A 19,541-nucleotide genomic window follows, 5' to 3' on the forward strand; every position below is an offset into this window, starting at 1 on the left:
ATTATTTGCATTTAAAAAAATATTTTCAACGTTGTGGCATTGCTTATTTTACTTACGCAAAGGCTGCACCGCTCATAGATATATAGTGCACGGTCCTGCTGTAGTTGCATGACTTGAATTGGCGTACGTGGGTACTACTTTCAGGGAGTAAATGTGAGGGACGTGATGTGAAGATTTGAGGTTGTGCTTCGGTCGTGAGAAAAAAACTAAGATGGCGTCTCATCAAGAAAGCTAGGAATAGGATGGCTTGAAGAGAGTGATGATGTTGGTCGGAAAATGATTGATAGCCAGATGATTGATAAGGTTTGAGACTCTCGCTTACAATTAAACGAACCTCTGCCATCCATGTGTTGAACCTGTGTGTTTGACAGAACGGAGTATATGGAGAACTAAGGCTGAAAAACGGTCAACTTTGCTAGCCGCGTCAGCTAGCCAACTGGAACAAGCACAGCTGGCCAACGTTAGCTAACTACCAGTCATCACAACAACAGAGGAAGGAGAACGGCCACCAGCCCTATCATACCCCGGGACATCGAGGTGTCTTCGGGTCAGTTACGGGAATGCAACGAGACATTGTAACGTTAGTGTAAAGGGTCAACAAATAACTGCTTGTGGCATTTCTTCTTGCACATATATCTAACGTTATATGAATCAATCAACTAACACTAACGTTAGCTAGCTAGTTGTTCGCGTCAATTTGAGTGTGCATTGTTTGCGGTTATATTGATGACTTTTTCCTCAGCCACCCAGTCAACGTTAGCTAGCTAGTTATCTGAAGCCGTGGGAGGCTATGGGACTGTGAAAAAGTGAAGGCCTCGATGCTAACGTTAGCTGCAAGCGGCTTTATCGCCTCTTATAGCTTAACAATGGACACAAATAGATTCCATGATTGCCTGAAGAAAATAAATAAATGACATGTAGCTAACCCACTAGAAGTGATTTTATTGGAGACATTTTCTTATTCTTTTGTTATGGTTGTCACTGGACGGTTAGGTTAGTTTTAACGCCAGTTCGCTCAAGTTTAGTAGCTAACGTTAGTAGTTAGCTAACAGTTGCCAGCTAATGTATTATTTAGTAACGTTAACAAGATGTACATCGACATTTAAATTTCACCGTTTGGCTTCTGCAATCTAGTGATTGTGTATTTGTTTTCTTATTAATGAATCTAGCCCAGCCCACTTGTGAGTACTGCTGCCTATACCTTAGGGTTCATGGCCTCTACGCCATTGTTTGTCTGAAGGCCTTTAGAGAATCAGATAGACAGAACACTTGTCACTGAAGTCCCAGAATCAAGTTTTGTTGATTTAATGTTTTTTTTTTTCATGAGGAATACCCCAGGACAAAATTGATAGACTATTCTATTAACACTCTTATGGTAACAAATTCCATGTATCAATGCTTATTGCTTAAGTGCATACAGACCTCTTACTATCACTTCTGTAATCAAATCATTTAATTGTTGCTCTGTAATGCGATTGATTAAGCATCACTTAAAACTTTTGCCCTTTTTCACACTGGGCCTTGTTAATTCAACAGAGCATGGCATTTGTTTTGTTGTGTCCGTCTGATGTTGGGGGAGGGGATTTTAACAAGGACTATTTTGGGGACAAAATAAATCCTCATCCTGGGATTATCCATGTCTCTTGTTATTGACTATTATGTAAAGTTTGGGGGGCAATAATAAACTATGAAACATGTAGAGGAACTAACTGCTATATATTAAGATGACAATAGTACAATGCCCTGCTAGACCAGGAAGTAGTAAGAGCATAAGTAAACTAATGCCGTGACCTTTTGCGGTAGCTGTACAATATCCTTTTTATTTTCTCATACACTGGTCCATTTTGCTCATCATTAAATTAAGATGACATGTTAACTTTACATTGCCTTTGTTAAATTTGTTTCAGTTGACTGTCATTGGGAACATTTATTGAGATAAATGTGTTATGTAAATGTCTTTTCTGAAGACATGTTGGCCAGTGAACATAAGTTTGTCAAAATTATAAGTTTCCCACAACTTTGTGTCCTTACAGCACTCTGACCTGTCCTAGAGTACTGGGAGGTCATACAGAAAAAGCATATAAATTCAGAAAAACAAAAGGTTTTAAATTGTCTTTTAAAACTATGCAAGGTGTTAGGGGTTTACATTTTCCTCTACAAATTAAACAGGACTTGTGTACATAAAATGCTTTTCGGGATGCCGTATTGATGCTGTCCTGCCCATTAGTGAGTCTGCCAGAGTTCATGAACTTGTTTTGCATTGTCGATCTTCCTGTTGTCAGGGCAATGGAAGGGGAAGAGTTTGTACCTCCTCCGGAGTGTCCCGTATTTGAGCCATCATGGGAGGAGTTCCAGGACCCCCTGGGCTACATCGCCAAGATACGTCCAATCGCAGAGAAATCTGGAATCTGCAAAATTCGTCCTCCACCAGTAAATATTTGCTTACGCTTGGATTTTGTTAAAGAAATGACATGCTCACTGTGTGCTATGTGCAACATATGTTCACATTGGCACTGGGTTTAAAGTGTTTAATAAGTACTAAGTAAAAGGCACATGGACTCACAGTTTTAGTATAACCAAAAAAGAGCAGCATGTTGAAATGAGATCATATGACTGATTCCCATTGGGGTGTGTGTTGTTGCAAAGGCAAAAATAAAGATTCAGAAGGGTTAAATGTATAAAATATTTAACCAAAAATGAGCTATAAAAACAATAAAACTGCTATAACAAGTCATTTTCTTTATACATACTCCCCCATTTACACTTATGTTCAGTTTATGTTACATAGATTAAATGTGCTTCTTTCATGAATACTATAATTAGTTATGTTTAACAAATTCAAACTCGTAAGGAATTAAGAGTTACATTACAGAATAAAATATTTTAACAAAAGTAAAGCTGTTTTTGCAGTAGATGATAAGATAGGTACTGGAGGAAAACTGCAAATGGTGCAAGTGTGTAAATGAAAGCCTCATCACTGCTCATCTTAAGGGCTTGGTGGACATAATAATGCAGTTATAGATATAGTTGTTCTACTAAATGCTGGCCACATTACTTAGGGTGCAGTTTTTCTATTAGTTTTGTCAAGATCTTGTATGAATTATAATTTCTTTGGCATTGATTGGTGAGGATGCAGGCCTTTGATTGTTGATAGTTTGAGCTTCACCTGCTCTTGAGTATGTGACCTTAGTTATCCTTCCTGGTTAAAGCTGGGTCAAATTCTTGAGCCTGAAAGCCAGAATTAAACCCAATTAAAGTCCATTCTAATCTCACTATCTCAGTAATCTCCCATGTCAATGTTTAATTTTTGTTTTTAAGGTCCTTGAATGATTATTACCCAAGTTGTAGTTTTAGCATACAGGTTTACAAGTTTAATTGCATATCTTTGCTCCCAAATAGGACTGGCAACCCCCGTTTTCAGTGGAGCTGGATACCTTCCGCTTCACACCCCGCATCCAGAGGCTTAATGAGTTGGAGGTAAGTTCTTCTCTTTTTTTCCTCAAAGCTGTACATTGTTGACATATAATTGAAGTCGTTGTTGGAACTGGCCATAGTAATCATGGTGGTCCCTCATGCATCTCATTTTAGGCAGAGACCAGAGTGAAGCTTAATTATTTGGACCGCATCGCCAGGTTTTGGGAGATCCAGGCATCCTCCTTGAAAATCCCACATATTGAAAGACGCATCCTTGATCTTTTCAGCCTATCAAGGGTAGATATACATTGAACTGTTTGTACTTAGTGCATTTTGAAGTTATTTTTTGGTTCTTACCTATGGTTTCTAAACTTGAAAATTAAAAAATGCTTTTCTGTTTCAGATTGTGACAGATGAAGGAGGTTTTGAGATGATCTGTAAGGAACGGCGCTGGGCTCGTGTGGCCCAGAGGCTTGGCTACCCTCCAGGCAAGAACATTGGTTCTCTGCTGCGCTCGCACTACGAGAGGATCGTCTATCCCTTTGAAATGTTCCAGTCTGGTGCCAGATTGCCGGTATCACATTCTCTTCTCTCCTTTTTGTGTTACCAGGGGTGATCAGTTAATAGAAAGCATTCAAAATGAGTCCATCGGCGAAGAGTAGCTTAGTCACTATATGATGCATTATACACTTCCTTTTGGTTAGAATCAAAATTATTACGGTAGATCATCTGTATATTTACATCTTTTCATGTAAACTCTTTTTACATCATTTCTAGCATTGCAAGCCAAAGCACTATGATGGTGAGGATGTGGATAAGGAGTACAAGCCCCACTCCATCCCTCTGCGACAGTCTGTGCAGCCATCCAAAATAAGCAGTTACGGACGCAGGGCCAACCGCGGCCAGCCTGATGTGAGTGAGAGTTCCTATCCTTACTTGTCATTCAATAAATTTGCATACCTATATGACCAGTAATCCTATACTGAACCTGTACTTTTTGGATCACATTTCCATATGTGCCTTGCCGCCTCAAAATCTATCCGAGATAAATAACATTTTTGTTTATGCATCTGCTTTTCAAAACCATAGAAATTGGATTGGTTTTGTGCAACTGATCTAAGGAATTTGTTTAAGTGTGGCACTGTTTGATTTTCAACCTGCAAATTAATTTAACTACCAGTTATCCAGGCTTTGCTGCCCTATGATTACTATGTCAGTGATGGTTTCCCACAGGACTTAGACCACATATAAAAATTTGTAACACTGATGGTATTATCTGTATTTGTTGTTTTAGTAATTGCAGACTTGTAATCACAGTTTCATCTTACAAACAGTGAAGTTCCACTAATTAATGTACAAACTACAGTGTGTTTTTATGTTGCAATTGAAAGAAATCTGCCAATCTGGGGTGAACAGCAAATGTACAAGGCTGTCAGCCTCTTACCATGTATGCTAACATGTATATGTTTTAGTGTACCATCTATTATCTGCCAACTGATTAGCCAAATAAATAACAGCAAATCTTCCATCATTACAGGCAAACAGAAAGTCAAGCCAACACTGTACTCAAGTGTTTGTCCCATGCTGTCGTGTTAATAACTTTTCTGTGCTTATCCATGTGCCCTTTTGCATCGGTTACAATGTAGTGTCTGGAAGATGTGACACATGACAGTGCTTATTCTCCATCCCACCATGCTGCTGTGCTTAACTCTGCTGTTCATGCTCTCTGCTTCATGGCTTATTTGGCTTTCTGCTTTGTTTCCGCCACTCATAAGTCACATTGCTACACAATCTTTTTTTTTTTTTATATTATTATTACCAATACACAGTACAACTTTTGGACTGGCATCATTCTGTTATCTCATGCTTGTTACATGCAATCTTACCTAAGCTTCACTTTCTACCGTAACACCCCCCCCCCCCCCCCCCTCCCTCAATCATACATTGAGTACATAATGCTTGCCAGTGGATTTGAGTTTTTTCATTTATTATGCTGGAATACATCTTTTGTTTTGCATATTTAGTTATTTATGGAATTTATAGGAACAAAACTAAGCTTGCTGCAGATTTTTGACAAAAAAGGTTTGCATCAGATGATTGAGGTGACACAGAGAGTGCTAAGGAATGGGCTTTTACATGAAAACCAGTGCATTTAGTAAGATCCAGTAGATATCTTTTGTATTATTTAGCTGGACTATAAGAATTGTCCATGATAACAAAACTTGTCAGCAAAATTACATTCCCAAACACCTTCCCAGCCCCATTTCTTTTTTTATGCCAAAGCTGTCCCATTTAGAATAAATCATGTTAGTGTGTCAGCTGAGTTACCTGCCAGTTGTTGGCAGCAACTTGTAAAGTCAGTGATGAGATAACAGAAATAGGGCTGTCTCAAATAGTATACTTTTTTTTATAAAAGTTCAGCTTGTATTAAACTGAAGTTTATGCAGCCCTGTCCAAAACATTACTAGATGTACCGAACATTCAAAAAGATAAACTTTAATGTTGCTTTTGAGAGAGAGAATTGAATATCCACACCATTTCCTGTTTGACCGTTATAGGTCCTACATTAAATGTGACTCTTGTCTCATAACGTGTCTCAGTGACAACTAGTAGCTCTGTTCTTTCCAGGCTCTCTCCCTTCCTCTTTCATCTCCTTCTTGCCTCTTGTCTTAGTTTATTGTTGCTGTTATTGTCTCCCCTTGCAGGGTCCAGAGGATCTGGCCCCCCATCCTCTCACCACTGGTTCTCAACTCATCTCTGCGGTACTGCCTCTTGAGCATATGAGCTCACCTTCCGCCCCCGCTTTCTTCCTGCCTCTTTTCCTAGACCACCTCACCCTTACTGAAGTTGTCTAGATGTTTTGTTTTTTTCATTTTAACTAACCACTAAAACATTTTCATGCAATCATACTCCTAAACCCATCATAGTCACATAACTGTTTCAGACATAAAAAGCCATAAACAATCTCTGTGGCATTACAATAATAGTTGGTGCAAGTTATTAAATTAGCATCATTCTAGACCTGACAATGAACACAGAGAGAAATATTTCCCTGGCTGGTTACTTCTGTTTTTATTTAAGCTGTTTAGTTTTTTGTCAACATGCTCTAGGACTGTTATTAAATTAGCCATTTTGTCTTATGTTGGACAAAGGTGTTTAGGGGCCTTGTCGTTGTGTTTTTAGGCATTGTATTACAGATTTGGAAAAACAAAAACATACTATTGCGTCTTGAATGTATGCAAGTTTGGATCCCTGTGCCGTTGTTGTTGAGAACTAATGTTTCAGATGGCCTCGATGGCACAGTTCACCATAGGCCTCTGAAGAAACTTTCTCTCCATCTCCAATTGCCAAACACACTTTTCTAGTTTAGTTGTCAGGTTGATGCACTCTCTAGCTTTCTCTTTCACCCATGCGCTTTCTCTGTGGTCGCACTTGGCTTGAAATGCTTTGTCGCTGGGCTGTCTGTGTGCCTTCTGCTGTGTTGCCTTGCTGTGTGCTCACTACAGCGGCTAACAGTGTGGCTGCATGCATTCTCTTTTGAGTGCACTCACAGAAAAATACCTAGGGGGTTTAATTTAATAAGGTTTCACTTGCAGAGCACCATAATCTGGTGGACAGTAAAGTATTGGAGTCTTAATTCTTATGACCCTTTTTGAACATGTAATTGTTGTTGGCCTTTAAGTCTCTCTAGGTTTGCTTGTTTGATTGCCCTCTACCGTCAAGCCCTGCTTATCTGCTGTGTTATCTACTGCTTCCAATCCCTGTCCCACTTGTATAGTCCAATTGATCTACAATGTTGGGGTGCCAGAAAAAGGTGCCCGTTTTTTTTATCTACCCTGATAATATACAACAATGTATGGGCAGCTGGAGTTACGTTTTCATGACTGAAGGAGTACAATTGCATACAGGTGGTAAAGTAAAAAAAAACATTCTTCTTCCATAACCTGTCTTGAAAGAAAAAAAGACTTGAATGGTCTCTTTTTATGGTATTGTATCTGTCCAGTTGTTGTGCCATGAATGACACTAACGTCGTCGTCATGACTGTCTTGTGGGAATACAGGTTGCGTTCTGACTGCATACAGACTATTGATTTCTTTGTGCACACATGAGTAGAAGCCAAACCTCTCCCAGATTAGGACTAAACTGCCATTGTGATAGCACCTTAAATGGATGTTTAGAGAAGAAGTTCTGAGTTGGAACCTGTTCGAAATATATATATATATATGAACTGTGAAAGTCCTGCTTTTATGTGCTTTTTAGATCTACTGAATGGTTATTGAAAGTGACGTTAAGACCTACTGTGTTTCTGTCATTGCTGATTACACGTGACTTGTGTGTGTACTGTTTGTAATCATACGGCAGGCTGGAACTAGTGCCCAAGTGTGTACAAATACAAATAATAATTAGCTCAAGATCAAATAGAGGGCAATACCATGTTAAAACAAAAAGAATACCTACATATTCTGTATACTGTTGTCTAGAAATTATAAATGTCTGGTCTCAGGCTACTCAGAATCCGCTACTGCTAACACGTCCTTCTAGGGCTGGGCGATATGACGATATACATCGTCAGAATGATATAAAATGTCATTGTATATATTGTTTCTATTGCCAGATGTCCAAAAACCAGCTGCCAAACTGTGTTAAGATAATATAACAATTTACGTTCTGATCCTTGCACGTTAGTTCTGAATAAAATGAGAAAATACTCGCTACTGTAAAGTGTTTAATTCCCACAGGTGTATGCAAAAATAGGCTTTACCTTGTGGTTATTACATATAGACTATTGAATTACCAGAAAACATGCTATATCGTGATATGAATTATCTATATTGATAGGAAAATTTGTATGTATTTTTTAAAATGTTTGACAAATTACAGCGTAAATTAACATAATATTTTTTGTAATATGCTTATAACATTATCCAAGGATTTGATAAAAACAAGACTCATAATTACTTAAAATACCCTTCTCTGACTGTATGGTTGCAACTGCTGGTGATTGTGTGTTCTGGTGATGGGTCTTAACGTTCAAGCTTTCACTGTGATGTAGGCTAAGTTTTCCTTACTTTCTAACCAAGCACAATCCCTTCTTGTGATGGCATTATGCTTTCATATTTTAGCTGTTTGTTCTGCATTTGGCATAGACCCTTTGGCTCTTTGTGCTTTGGAGAGTAGTTGTCTCTCTTTGCCTTCATGAGGAAAATGTACTTTCATCCACAGCCTGAACCCACAGAGGAAGACATAGAGAAGAACCCAGAACTGAAGAAGCTACAGATCTATGGCGCAGGGCCTAAGATGATGGGACTTGGGCTGGTGGCCAGGGACAAAGGCATCCGGAAGAAAGGTAAGTGCCATAGCCACACGTACAGTTAAACCTATAAGGTCATTAGGTCTGTCAACAATAATGTCGAGAAACCTGGACATTTGGAGGCAACACTGCATCAGAACAATTAGTTTTCCAACTAAAGCAATGACTCGAGAAAGAGGCAAGTCCTAAATTAATAACTGGCTAACTCTGATTCTGAACACATCTGCACGTGTAATCGTCTAATGCCTTTCTGTGTGGAGTTTGCACCTTCTCCCCGTGTTTACGTGGGTTTCCTCCGGGTGCTCCGGTTTCTTCCCACCATAAAGACATGCATGCTAGGCAACTAGGACTACAGTTGAAAATTAGCTGACTGGTGCATTTACAGAAATGTTCATTAATGTGCATTGTCCTAATCAAATAAATAAACAAATCTTACTTTTTAGATGAACTGCCTCAAACCGTTACCATCAAGGACAGCGTATCTCCTGGTTCTGGTGATACCTCAGTCAAAGCGGAGCCGCTGGAGCATAAAGAGAAGCAGAGTGATGGGAGTACATCTAGCCATATACTGCCTCCTCCTACCATCACAGTTAAGACAGAAGTGAAGAAAGAAGAACCAGAGGAAGAGGGTGGGAAAGGGAAGGTGGAGGAGGAAGAGGACACAGATGGACCTTGTACCAAAATGACCATGAGGCTAAGACGCAACATCGGAAACTCGCAGTGTGTAAGTAGACCAAAGAATGCACCCATGTGGCAGTCAAAGTTAAGATAAACATTACATAATTGAATATTAAATGTCACGGCATAACCACAACCCTGGGAATACTTGATACTATCGTTACGTCTAGCCCGTGCAAATGAAACTATAGAGCTAAGCACTAGCCCGCCTGGCTGAAGGTAAAGGTGAAAGGTCTACCTCTCGTCGTAGACAGGGCTCACTTCTTGGTCTGGCATTAATCAGCGTCGACACTCCGTTGACGGTCAAAACATTAACACAACTTGATGGGGAACCATTTGGTCGGGAGTGACTAATAGATGGATTGTGCTGGGGCACAAACTACCATGAGAAGTCGAATGATTGATTGTACAAGGCCTGTAAACACAATGCACTTTGCTCTTTATCTTTGACAAAGTAGTGACTCCTATTCCCCACAATCTAATCTTTTGTTTAATTTTTCATCTTCCGTGTTTAATAGGCCACCGTGGTCTGGCTCCAAGCCCTAGAATGAACGTTTTGTACTTTTTTTTTTTTTTTTTTTTTTTTTTTTTTTTTTGTCTCACTTTTTCAAAGGTGGATTCTTTTGTGTGTCGGATGTGTGGTCGGGGAGATGACGACGAGAAGCTCTTGCTGTGTGATGGCTGTGATGATAATTACCACACCTACTGTCTACTACCCCCACTCACTGATCCTCCAAAAGGCAACTGGCGATGCCCTAAGTGTGTGGCAGAGGTTAGTAAAAATGTTTGGAAGCACTTGTTTATGTCTGTAATACTCGTGGCATGTTTTGTTGGGTTTCTTTGAACCCCCAAGACTGATCTTTGTTTGGATTCTCCTCAATGTGTAACTTTTTGTAGGAGTGCAAGAAACCTGCAGAAGCATTTGGCTTTGAACAGGCTACACGAGAGTACACTCTGCAGAGTTTTGGGGAAATGGCAGATGCCTTCAAAGCAGATTACTTCAACATGCCTGTCCATGTAAGCGCAACCACACAAGACATCACCTCTTCATTATAAAGCACCCTGCCCCAACTAAAGCGGGAGACTAATCTCAAGCCTGTGTTGTTGTTGGTGTAGATGGTTCCCACTGAGCTTGTGGAGAGAGAATTCTGGAGGTTAGTCAGTAGTATCGAGGAAGACGTGGTTGTTGAGTACGGAGCAGACATACACTCCAAAGAGTTTGGCAGTGGCTTCCCGATGAACAATGGCAAAAAGAAGCTCACAAAGGAAGAGGAGGTATGCACGTTGTTTTCTTTTGTAACCTTAACTACAGCATCCTGCTTTGAATGTGTGTGTGTGTATATGTATGTATGTATGTATGTGTATATATATGTGTGTGTGTGTGTGTGTATATATATATATATATATATATATATATATATATATATATATATATATATATATATATATATATATATATATATATATATATATACATACACACACACACACACACATACGGTATCATGACTGTAAAAGACCAATTTGGCATTCTGACCATAACAATTACGATAAGAATGTACTCTACAAACTAATCCCTACTCAATTCAGCGGTGCTCTTGACAATAACAAGTTTGCATTAACAGAAACTATTCACTGCACAGTTTCAGATTAAAGTGCTAAATGAGATGAGAGAACAGCGAGTTTGCCAGCTGTCTGGTTGTTATGGAGATAAGTAGGCTCTTGGTTGGCATGACAATAATCCCAATACCTCTAGAATGTATGACAAATGGCAGTTTATGGCAGCCAAATCTGCTGAAAAATAAATCAGGATTTTGTTTACTTCAAAAAAACTATGTCAAGAAATCAATCTGAATTGATAAGTAGAAATCTAAACAAACTCCAGAAAGTAGTTTAAAATGAACGTGGGCCTTAGCAGCATAACTATGGGTTACTCTGTAATTCAGACTGTTGAATTGAGTGAAATATTTCAGCAAAATGTATTGATTTTATAATGTTCTCATAAAAGTGTAGTTTAGATGGTACCTGTAATTAGGATTATTCATAGACCTTTTAATAATCCTAGTCCAGTGCTTATTTTCAGTGCAATCCCTTTTCTTTGTTGGTCAGGAATATGCCTGCAGTGGCTGGAATTTGAATGTGATGCCCGTGCTGGAGCAGTCACTCCTGTCTCACATTAATGGAGACATCTCTGGGATGAAGGTGCCCTGGCTTTATGTAGGCATGGTGTTCTCAGCTTTCTGCTGGCACATCGAAGATCACTGGAGCTACTCCATCAACTACCTGCACTGGTACAGAATGCTTTTTTGTGTATAGTTGTGGGTTTGGTTGGCATTATAGTAGTCAAAGGTTTAATCAATTGCAGCTTTTAACATAGAGAATATGATAATGTCATGTGAAAGGGTACTTTGACTGAAATACTATAACTTTCCCTCTCTGTTCTCCACTTCCCTCTTTCTCTCTTTTATGTATTCTATTCTGCAGGGGTGAACCCAAGACTTGGTATGGGGTTCCTTCTGTTGCAGCTGAGCGACTTGAGGAAGTAATGAAGAAGCTAACGCCAGAGCTGTTTGAGTTTCAACCTGACCTCCTGCACCAGCTGGTCACCATCATGAACCCCAATATCCTCATGTCTCACGGTGTACCGGTCCGTCTCACATAAACACGCATGCACACAGCAGAAATATCGTTTGTGAAAATAAATTCTTTGATTGACTTCTGTGTTTCTGATTGGCAGGTTGTACGTACCAACCAGTGTGCTGGTGAGTTTGTCATCACCTTCCCCAGAGCCTACCACAGTGGCTTCAATCAGGGATATAACTTTGCTGAAGCTGTTAACTTCTGCACTGCAGACTGGGTATGTCCGTTTACACTGTCTGTCTCGAGTTCTCATTTCCGATCGTTCACTATAATCAGCATCGCTCTTCTCTTTCTTTCTCAGCTGCCTGCCGGCCGTTCCTGTATTGAGCACTACCGGCGTCTGAGAAGGTATTGCGTGTTCTCCCACGAGGAGCTCACCTGTAAAATGGCTGCCACCCCAGAGAAACTAGACCTTAACCTGGCAGCAGCTACACACCGGGAAATGTTCATCATTGTTCAGGAGGAGAGGAAGCTGCGGAAGGGTCTGATGGAAAGGGTGAGACACAGAAATAGATCTTTAGACATTTTTTGTTTCTCTATTTATTCAGTTTATATGTGTAAGTGAATAGTTTAGTTTGGTACCATTCTGAATTTGTCTGATATTGTAATGTTTAGGGCTGCCACCTCTTAGTCGATTAGTCGACTAATCGGTCGTTTTGGTCTTAGTTGACTAAGATTTCTTTAGTCTATTAGTAATTTTTTATGCTTATTCATGCTTAATTACTCATTTACAAGAAACGTATAAGCACATTTATGGTAAACACAAGATTTAAAGTGGTGCTTTTGCAGGATTAATTGTGGAGAAACTCAGTTTTACAGATGGTTAATTAACTACATTTATATTGTGCTTTTCTAGTCTTAACCACCTCTCAAAGTGCACAGCTCTGTCAATTAAATCAACTACTCGATTAGTCGACAAAATTGTATAAGTGTTAGTCAACTAAGAATTTCTTTAGTCGAGGACAGCCCTAGTAATGTTCTGATGAGAATATGGGAAATCAGATTGTCTAATGAAATCTGTGTTGTGTACCTGCAGGGCATTACTGAAGCAGAGCGCGAGGCCTTTGAGCTGCTGCCTGACGATGAGAGACAGTGTGATAAATGTAAGACCACGTGCTTCCTTTCTGCCCTGGCATGCTCAAACTGTCCCGAGAGACTGGTATGTCTCTACCACACTCAGGATCTGTGCAACTGCCCCACTGAAAAACTCTACCTCAGGTATTTATCTCTTGTGTAGCTGTTATTGTTTGTGTATGCTGTGCAGTGATGTACTGGGTGAAAAGTGGCTGTGTTAATCCTTCCCTTCACTTTGCAGATACAGATATACCCTGGATGAGCTGTTAGCCATGTTACACCGATTAAAGGTTCGGTCGGAATCTTTTGACTCCTGGGCCAACAGAGTGAAAGAGGCACTTGAGCAGGAAGAGGGAAACAAAATAGGTGGGAAATCAACATAAATGTATCCCATGAACTTGGTTTCAACAGAATATTATGATCTTAAGATGCTGGAAGACCAAATGGTTATTGAATTGCAGGAATTAATGACCTGGAAATGCTGAAGACGGAAGCAGGGGAAAAAAAGTTTCCCGACAACGAACTTCTGCGGAAACTCAACACTGTTCTTAAAGACATCGAACGCTGCCAGCAGACAAGTGTTGAACTCCTCAGTAACTCAAGGACCAGGTAAAATAGAACCCATACTTAACATTTACACTAACTGTTGTGTTGCATGCACTTACAAATTGCTGTCTTTTAGTGAAAGTAAGATGACATTGGCAGAGCTGAAATCTTTGGTAGAGAAGATGCAAAACCTGCCCTGTGTGATCAACCAGTTGGAGGAAGTGCAGGTAAGTAGTTATGTTACACTAAGCAAACTAGCTTTTATTTTTGTCATATCCTTCCAAAACTAATAAAAATACTGTATAAATGTGTTACAATTTTCTCACCTTAAAAGTTGTACCCCTACTTAGTGCACTGACGGTCTACCTCTGTACCATCTGGTTTTCAAGGCGGTTCTGCAGACAGTGGAGGATTTCCAGAGCCGGGCTCAAGTACTGGCCAATGACAGGGACTGGAGGAGGGACTCTCAAACACCTGAGCAGTTGCAGACTTTGTTGGAGCAGGGGGCCAAGCTGCTTGTTGTGGTGCCAGAGTATAATTTACTCCAGGGCCTTAAGGAGCAGGGCCATTGGCTGGCAGAGGTGAGGCGCACCCTGGGCACAGAAGGAGGGGAGAAGCAGGAGGTGATGTTGGATGTTTTGAGAAACCTGATGGAAGCCGGCTGCAACGTGCCCCAGAGTGTGTCTGTGGAGACAGCCATGGCAGAGCTTCAGGAGCTGCTCACAATTGCAGAACGTTGGGAAGAGAAAGCACAGATCTGCCTAGAACAAAGGTAAGACAAACCAGTCAAACCATACAACATTTCAGCTGCCGCAAGGTTGTTTTTTTGTTTTTTAGCCTTAGTTTATACTGTTGCAAAAATGTCAACGTTTCTTTTTCATGGTTTTGTTCTTCCAGGCAAAAGCACCCTCTTTCTACTCTGGAGGCAATAGTAAATGAAGCCCAGCTGATTCCAGTCAAGCTGCCCAACATTCTGGCTCTACAGGGCTGCCTCACTCGGGCACGAGCCTGGGCAACGGATCTAGAGGAAATCCAGGTAATAAAATAAATACAAATAATTATCCTCTCTGTTGTCTTTTCAGACACCCATTTTTATTCTAACCCCTCTGTAATGGTATGATTTGAAATAAATTGAAATATCCTGTAATTGCAAAATATGCTGTCCCTCATGTTATTTATTATTCAATCTTTTATTTGTTGTAGAATGGGGAGCATTACCCATGCCTGGATGACCTAGAGGGCCTGGTGGCTATTGGAAGGGACTTGCCAGTCTTCATGCAGGAGTTAAGACAGCTGGAACTGCAGGTAGCCAGCGCTCACTCCTGGAGGGACAAGGCCACCAAGACCTTCCTGAAGAAGAGCAGTCAGCACAGTCTGCTAGAGGTGGGCAACTCGAAGAAAATTGGAAATTATTTTAAAACTTAAATGGATTGAATTTCTGTCAACAATAGGCAACGAGATAAGTTACCTGTATACTTGTATCCGTACGGCATTTCACTTTAGGAGCCAAGCTCTTTTGCTAAAGCAACCTTTTATGAAAGCATGCACTCAACTCCAGTGTTGCCCTGCAGGTATTATGTCCGTGTGCAAAGAGAAGAGAGAGCCGAGATCAGATGGAGACGTTAGATGAGCCTTTAGATGATTCTGATACCAACACTCTGGGCCTCTCTGCTCAGGACCTGAGGGACCCTGCCGCTATTGTGAGTTTATTGAGCGTGTTGTTGTTGTTTTACATAAATACTAGTTCTATATGTGAACTTGATTTGTGGACTTTGTCTCTAGGTGATGGCATTCAAAGAAGGGGAGCACCAGGAGAAGGAGGCACTACTGAGGTTACAGAAATTGAACATGTGTAAATCTGGACTTAACGCTGCAAGTTGCATGGAGGACAAGGAGAACGGGAGGTGGGAGGACACCATGGAGACGGACACATCCAGCCACTCAGAGAACTCTGTAAAAGAGAACGGTAACAGTAACCACACCTGCACCACCCCTCCTCAGTCAGTGTGCGTGTGCGCTGGTCAGCCTCGTGCCCCTCAGCTTCGCTGTCATCTGTGTAAGGACTGGTTCCATGGGGGCTGTGTTCCTTTCCCCTCCCTGCTCCCCTCCTCTGGACCACCAGAGAACCCCCTCTGCTGGTGGGACTGGGACTCGCGCTTTTTGTGTCCGCGGTGCCAGCGGTCGCGGCGCCCACGCCTGGAGACTATCCTGGCATTACTGGTTGCCCTGCAGAGGCTGCCAGTGCGTCTGCCTGAAGGAGAAGCGCTGCAGTGTCTCACAGAGAGGGCCATCACCTGGCAGGGCCGAGCCAAGGAGGCCCTGGAGACGCCAGAGCTGCAGCAGACACTTCAGAGGCTGCAAGAACTCAAAGAGACTCTCCATTGTGAAACGGAGAAAGCAGGAGACATGGGAAAGGAGACACAAGGGAGTTCAGTGATTGTCTTATCAGACTCTGAGGGAGGTGAGGGAGAGGAAGGAGTCATTGATCTGACAGATGAGAATTCACCTAAAAAGAACACCGAGGAAAGCAACGGCACTCAGGTTAACATCTTATTCTGACTCTTTGTTTTAATACTAAACCACATATCGACTACTAACTGTAAACTGCAACTGACTCAAATAATTATTAGATTTTATTTTATCTTCTGTATAGTAATAATTGATAGAATACTTGCTACTTCACACTTTCTTATTATTCTGTATCCAACCTGCCCGTTTAACACAATGATTGTTTGTCCCCAGGCTGGATGTGAAAATGGCATCAGCAAGAAGTCAAATGTTACAGGTAAGATGGAGGGTCTGTTTCAGAGTAACCGCCGAGTTGTGCAAAGCGTCACACAAGCTACCAGTCCTCACAACGTTTTCCTTCTGCGGTTCACTTTTTCAGGGGTGGGGTCTTTGCTGCCCCTGCTGCCTTTGCTGAAAGGCCAGGTAGTGGAGCTTTTACCAGCCACCAGGGTCCAGCTGGAGGAGCTGCAGCTGGAAGGAGATCTGCTTGAGGTGTCCTTGGACCAGACACTCATCATCCACAGAGTCCTGCAAGCTGCCGCTGTTCCACCCAGAGAAACACTGCACACGCTTATTCAGGTCAGGAAAATTGTTATTTAGATATAGATATGGATGGATGGATGGATGGATGCAAAAGCCAAAACTAATTAAATAGCCACAATCAATACAACATACTAATAACTCTAGACCTTTAATTTTTACTATGTTGAAAAAATGTGCAACAGCTGGAAACTTATCAAACAGGGTTTTGTGCTGGGTCTTAAAAGTCTAACATTTCTAAATCAAAATGGAAGGCCTTAAAAGTATTGTGTTCTAGGTCTTAAATAATCTTTAATAGCTTTTAATTTTCCTACCTCTAAAGTTCCCGCAGCGCTTCAGAATGTTTTTGTTTTTTTTCTGTGGGGTTGTAGTTCTTTCTGGTGCTATTCCAAATATAATTTGCTGTATAAGGACTACAAATGAGACCAACATGCAACTTATTTTGCAGCCAATCTAGACACCAGTCCTATAAAGCCAATGAGGAAATCGGGGACTTTGATTTCCAGACTCTGACATCAGACTATTTTTATTTTTTTTTATGTGGTGATATTGGTCTTAAATTTCATTCATGTTAGTCTTAAAAAGGTCTTTAAAAGTCTTCTTGGTGAAACCTGTAGAAACCTTACAGCGCCATGTGTGTATACTTAATTAAAGGTTCCCTGTGGAGTTTTCTTGTAAATGTGTTTTCTATTTACATTCAGTGTTAATTCACCAAAACACACTGTGTGTATCCTTAAGGCATAGCAAACGTTTTGAATGCATTTCCTTCCTCATGAAACATTTGCAAAGCTAATTTTATCAACGTTCAAAACCTGCATTGTTTACATCCATTTTTCCTTTATAGCAGTCTTCTTCTTCTTCTCTGCTTTTGCTGGTACATTGCTGCAGTTCTTGGCACATTACTGCCACTTCAGTCAGATTAGTGAAATGGTGTGAAACCATAAATGTGTACCACGCCACCCACGTGTACCTAGACTCCACAGGCTACTTGTAATATAGATCACACTGGTGCTAATAGACTGCCAGTGTCGCCCTTTTTAATTATGATTGATATTATGAATTCCAGATGTATTAGGAAGTCGGTTTTAAAAGTCCTTAACTACAATTAAAGGAGGGCTGTTTTATGATCGGCTTATGTACAAATATGCAAGAATGTTTTTCTGTTGTATCAAGAACAAAAGTCTGACTGATAGAACTGATAGCCGTTTTATTTAGGAAGAAATTGAAAAATGGGCTGCTTTATCTATTGCCTGTATTACCCCCTGTCCACTTCAACGGCTTCCTCTCTGATCTTCGTGTCCTCTCCCTCTCTCTTTTAGATCGAGCTTGAAGAGCAGAGACGGACGAGCCGCGGACGAGCCAAGGACTCCAAAAGGAAGCGAAAGAGCCACCGAGGCGGCAGCGGGGAAGGGGCGGGAGAAAGGTCTCTGGATGCCTCGGAGTCAAAGAAAACCTGTCCCGTCAGCCACAGCCTGTCCCCTCAGTTACCTGTCCAGACCTATCCACAGGTAACAGCCCCACGTAGCCTGCTTTTGCTTTAGGCTTATTTTTTTTATTCATTGTCTGGGAATTGTAGTTTCAATGCTTTGACTTAAGCTTCATTTGAGATTAACATTTTTGCTGTTTTCCTTTTGACAGATTTTGTGACATATTCAACGCTGTGGCTCTGTTTAAGCGGATTGGCCGGAGGAATTGAAGGGACAGAGCATTCTGTGCCAGAAGACAGTGTCAAGTTATAACAAGATGCAGGACTTCCCCAGGCCTGTGTCCTACGTCCCTTCTCATCCCCCATTCACACATTCAGACACTAACCGTGCGATGACTCTTCTTCTACACTCCACAGTCTCATCCTAAACTCAGCCATATCTCACCCATCATGATTTTTTTATTTTATTTTTCTTCAGACTCGCTGTCTTAACCAAACTTTATTCTCCTCCTTTCCTGGACCCATTTTTGTCCTGTGAACATGGTAAGACTGTGTTGAACCGATGTGGGACTTGCCGCAATAGGAGTGTTTTTGGTTTAGAGTTGTCTCTGAGGTCAATCAGTATGCTACGTTATCCCCACCGTATTAAATGTTAGTTCAGCTGAAGCCTGTCTCAGCTCCAGCTGTTGCAGTTTCACTTCACTTGAGCCCACTCGTTGAAGTTGGATAAGCTATGGAGTTCATTTAGACCGTTGTATTTGGGCATGAATCCTGAACCTGTACGAGTGTTTTGACTGCTGATCTTAGACTACAGCACCGTGGTTACACTTGTATTTTTTTTTTTTTTTAGTTCTATTGAATCTTGTGTTTGATACTGTTTTGAGGGGACATGCATTTTGAATAAACTGAGTAGAATTTTGGGAAGTGTTAAAAACAGGCATTAATGTTTTTGGTGCTACTTTCCCAAAATGGATATCTGTACCTCTTTGGCTTGTTTCTCCGCCCTTCCCTCAATGCCTTTGTTTTCTTTTTCTTTTTTTTTCTTTTTTTTTTAAGCGCTCATCCTTTTTGACTCCATATTGTATTCCTTTTTCAATTTTCCCTCTCCCTCATTCTCTTGCAAATTAAGGTAACTTCACTGTATCTCACTTTGTCACAATTTATTTTGTTAAAATATGGGTGGGTAAAAATATTATTGATATTGCAGACACACAGTTGTCGTGAGTTTCTGTATAAACTTATCATTTTAATGTTGCCTTTGTTTCTTTTCACTCTTGTTAGAAAAATAAAGGTTTAGAATTGTTTAGGATATGTTGGCTCATTATTTCTCATCTTTAGTCTAAAGATCTATAATGAATTTTCTCACAATGCACTTAGCAGCAATTCTATACTGCCAAAAACAAA

The 19,541-nt window shown here is 40.7% G+C and overlaps 1 protein-coding gene across 2 annotated transcripts; it reads left to right on the plus strand.

The window, feature by feature from the left end:
• Positions 1–133: 133 nt before the first annotated feature.
• On the plus strand, positions 134–19,446 carry kdm5c (lysine demethylase 5C). 2 transcript variants are annotated; one of them, XM_028582126.1, is made up of 29 exons: positions 134–547; positions 2,283–2,430; positions 3,400–3,477; positions 3,589–3,711; positions 3,818–3,988; positions 4,192–4,326; positions 6,120–6,176; positions 8,638–8,761; positions 9,169–9,449; positions 10,017–10,175; positions 10,301–10,420; positions 10,520–10,678; positions 11,513–11,694; positions 11,888–12,050; positions 12,141–12,260; positions 12,345–12,539; positions 13,080–13,261; positions 13,359–13,483; positions 13,579–13,726; positions 13,800–13,890; positions 14,053–14,435; positions 14,561–14,699; positions 14,867–15,046; positions 15,235–15,363; positions 15,446–16,204; positions 16,406–16,448; positions 16,551–16,750; positions 18,031–18,219; positions 18,350–19,446. In XM_028582126.1, the coding sequence occupies exons 2-29, from the start codon at positions 2,287–2,289 to the stop codon at positions 18,356–18,358; spliced, it is 4,788 nt and encodes a 1,595-aa protein (XP_028437927.1). In that variant the 5' UTR covers positions 134–547; positions 2,283–2,286; the 3' UTR covers positions 18,359–19,446. The 2 variants fall into 2 exon arrangements, with proteins under 2 accessions (XP_028437927.1, XP_028437928.1); XM_028582127.1 differs by lacking the exon at positions 6,120–6,176.
• The last annotated feature ends 95 nt before the right edge of the window (positions 19,447–19,541 follow it).

The sequence above is a fragment of the Perca flavescens genome, chromosome 7 (genome assembly GCF_004354835.1).
Source record: "Perca flavescens isolate YP-PL-M2 chromosome 7, PFLA_1.0, whole genome shotgun sequence".
In the NCBI taxonomy this organism is placed as follows: Eukaryota; Metazoa; Chordata; class Actinopteri; order Perciformes; family Percidae; genus Perca; species Perca flavescens.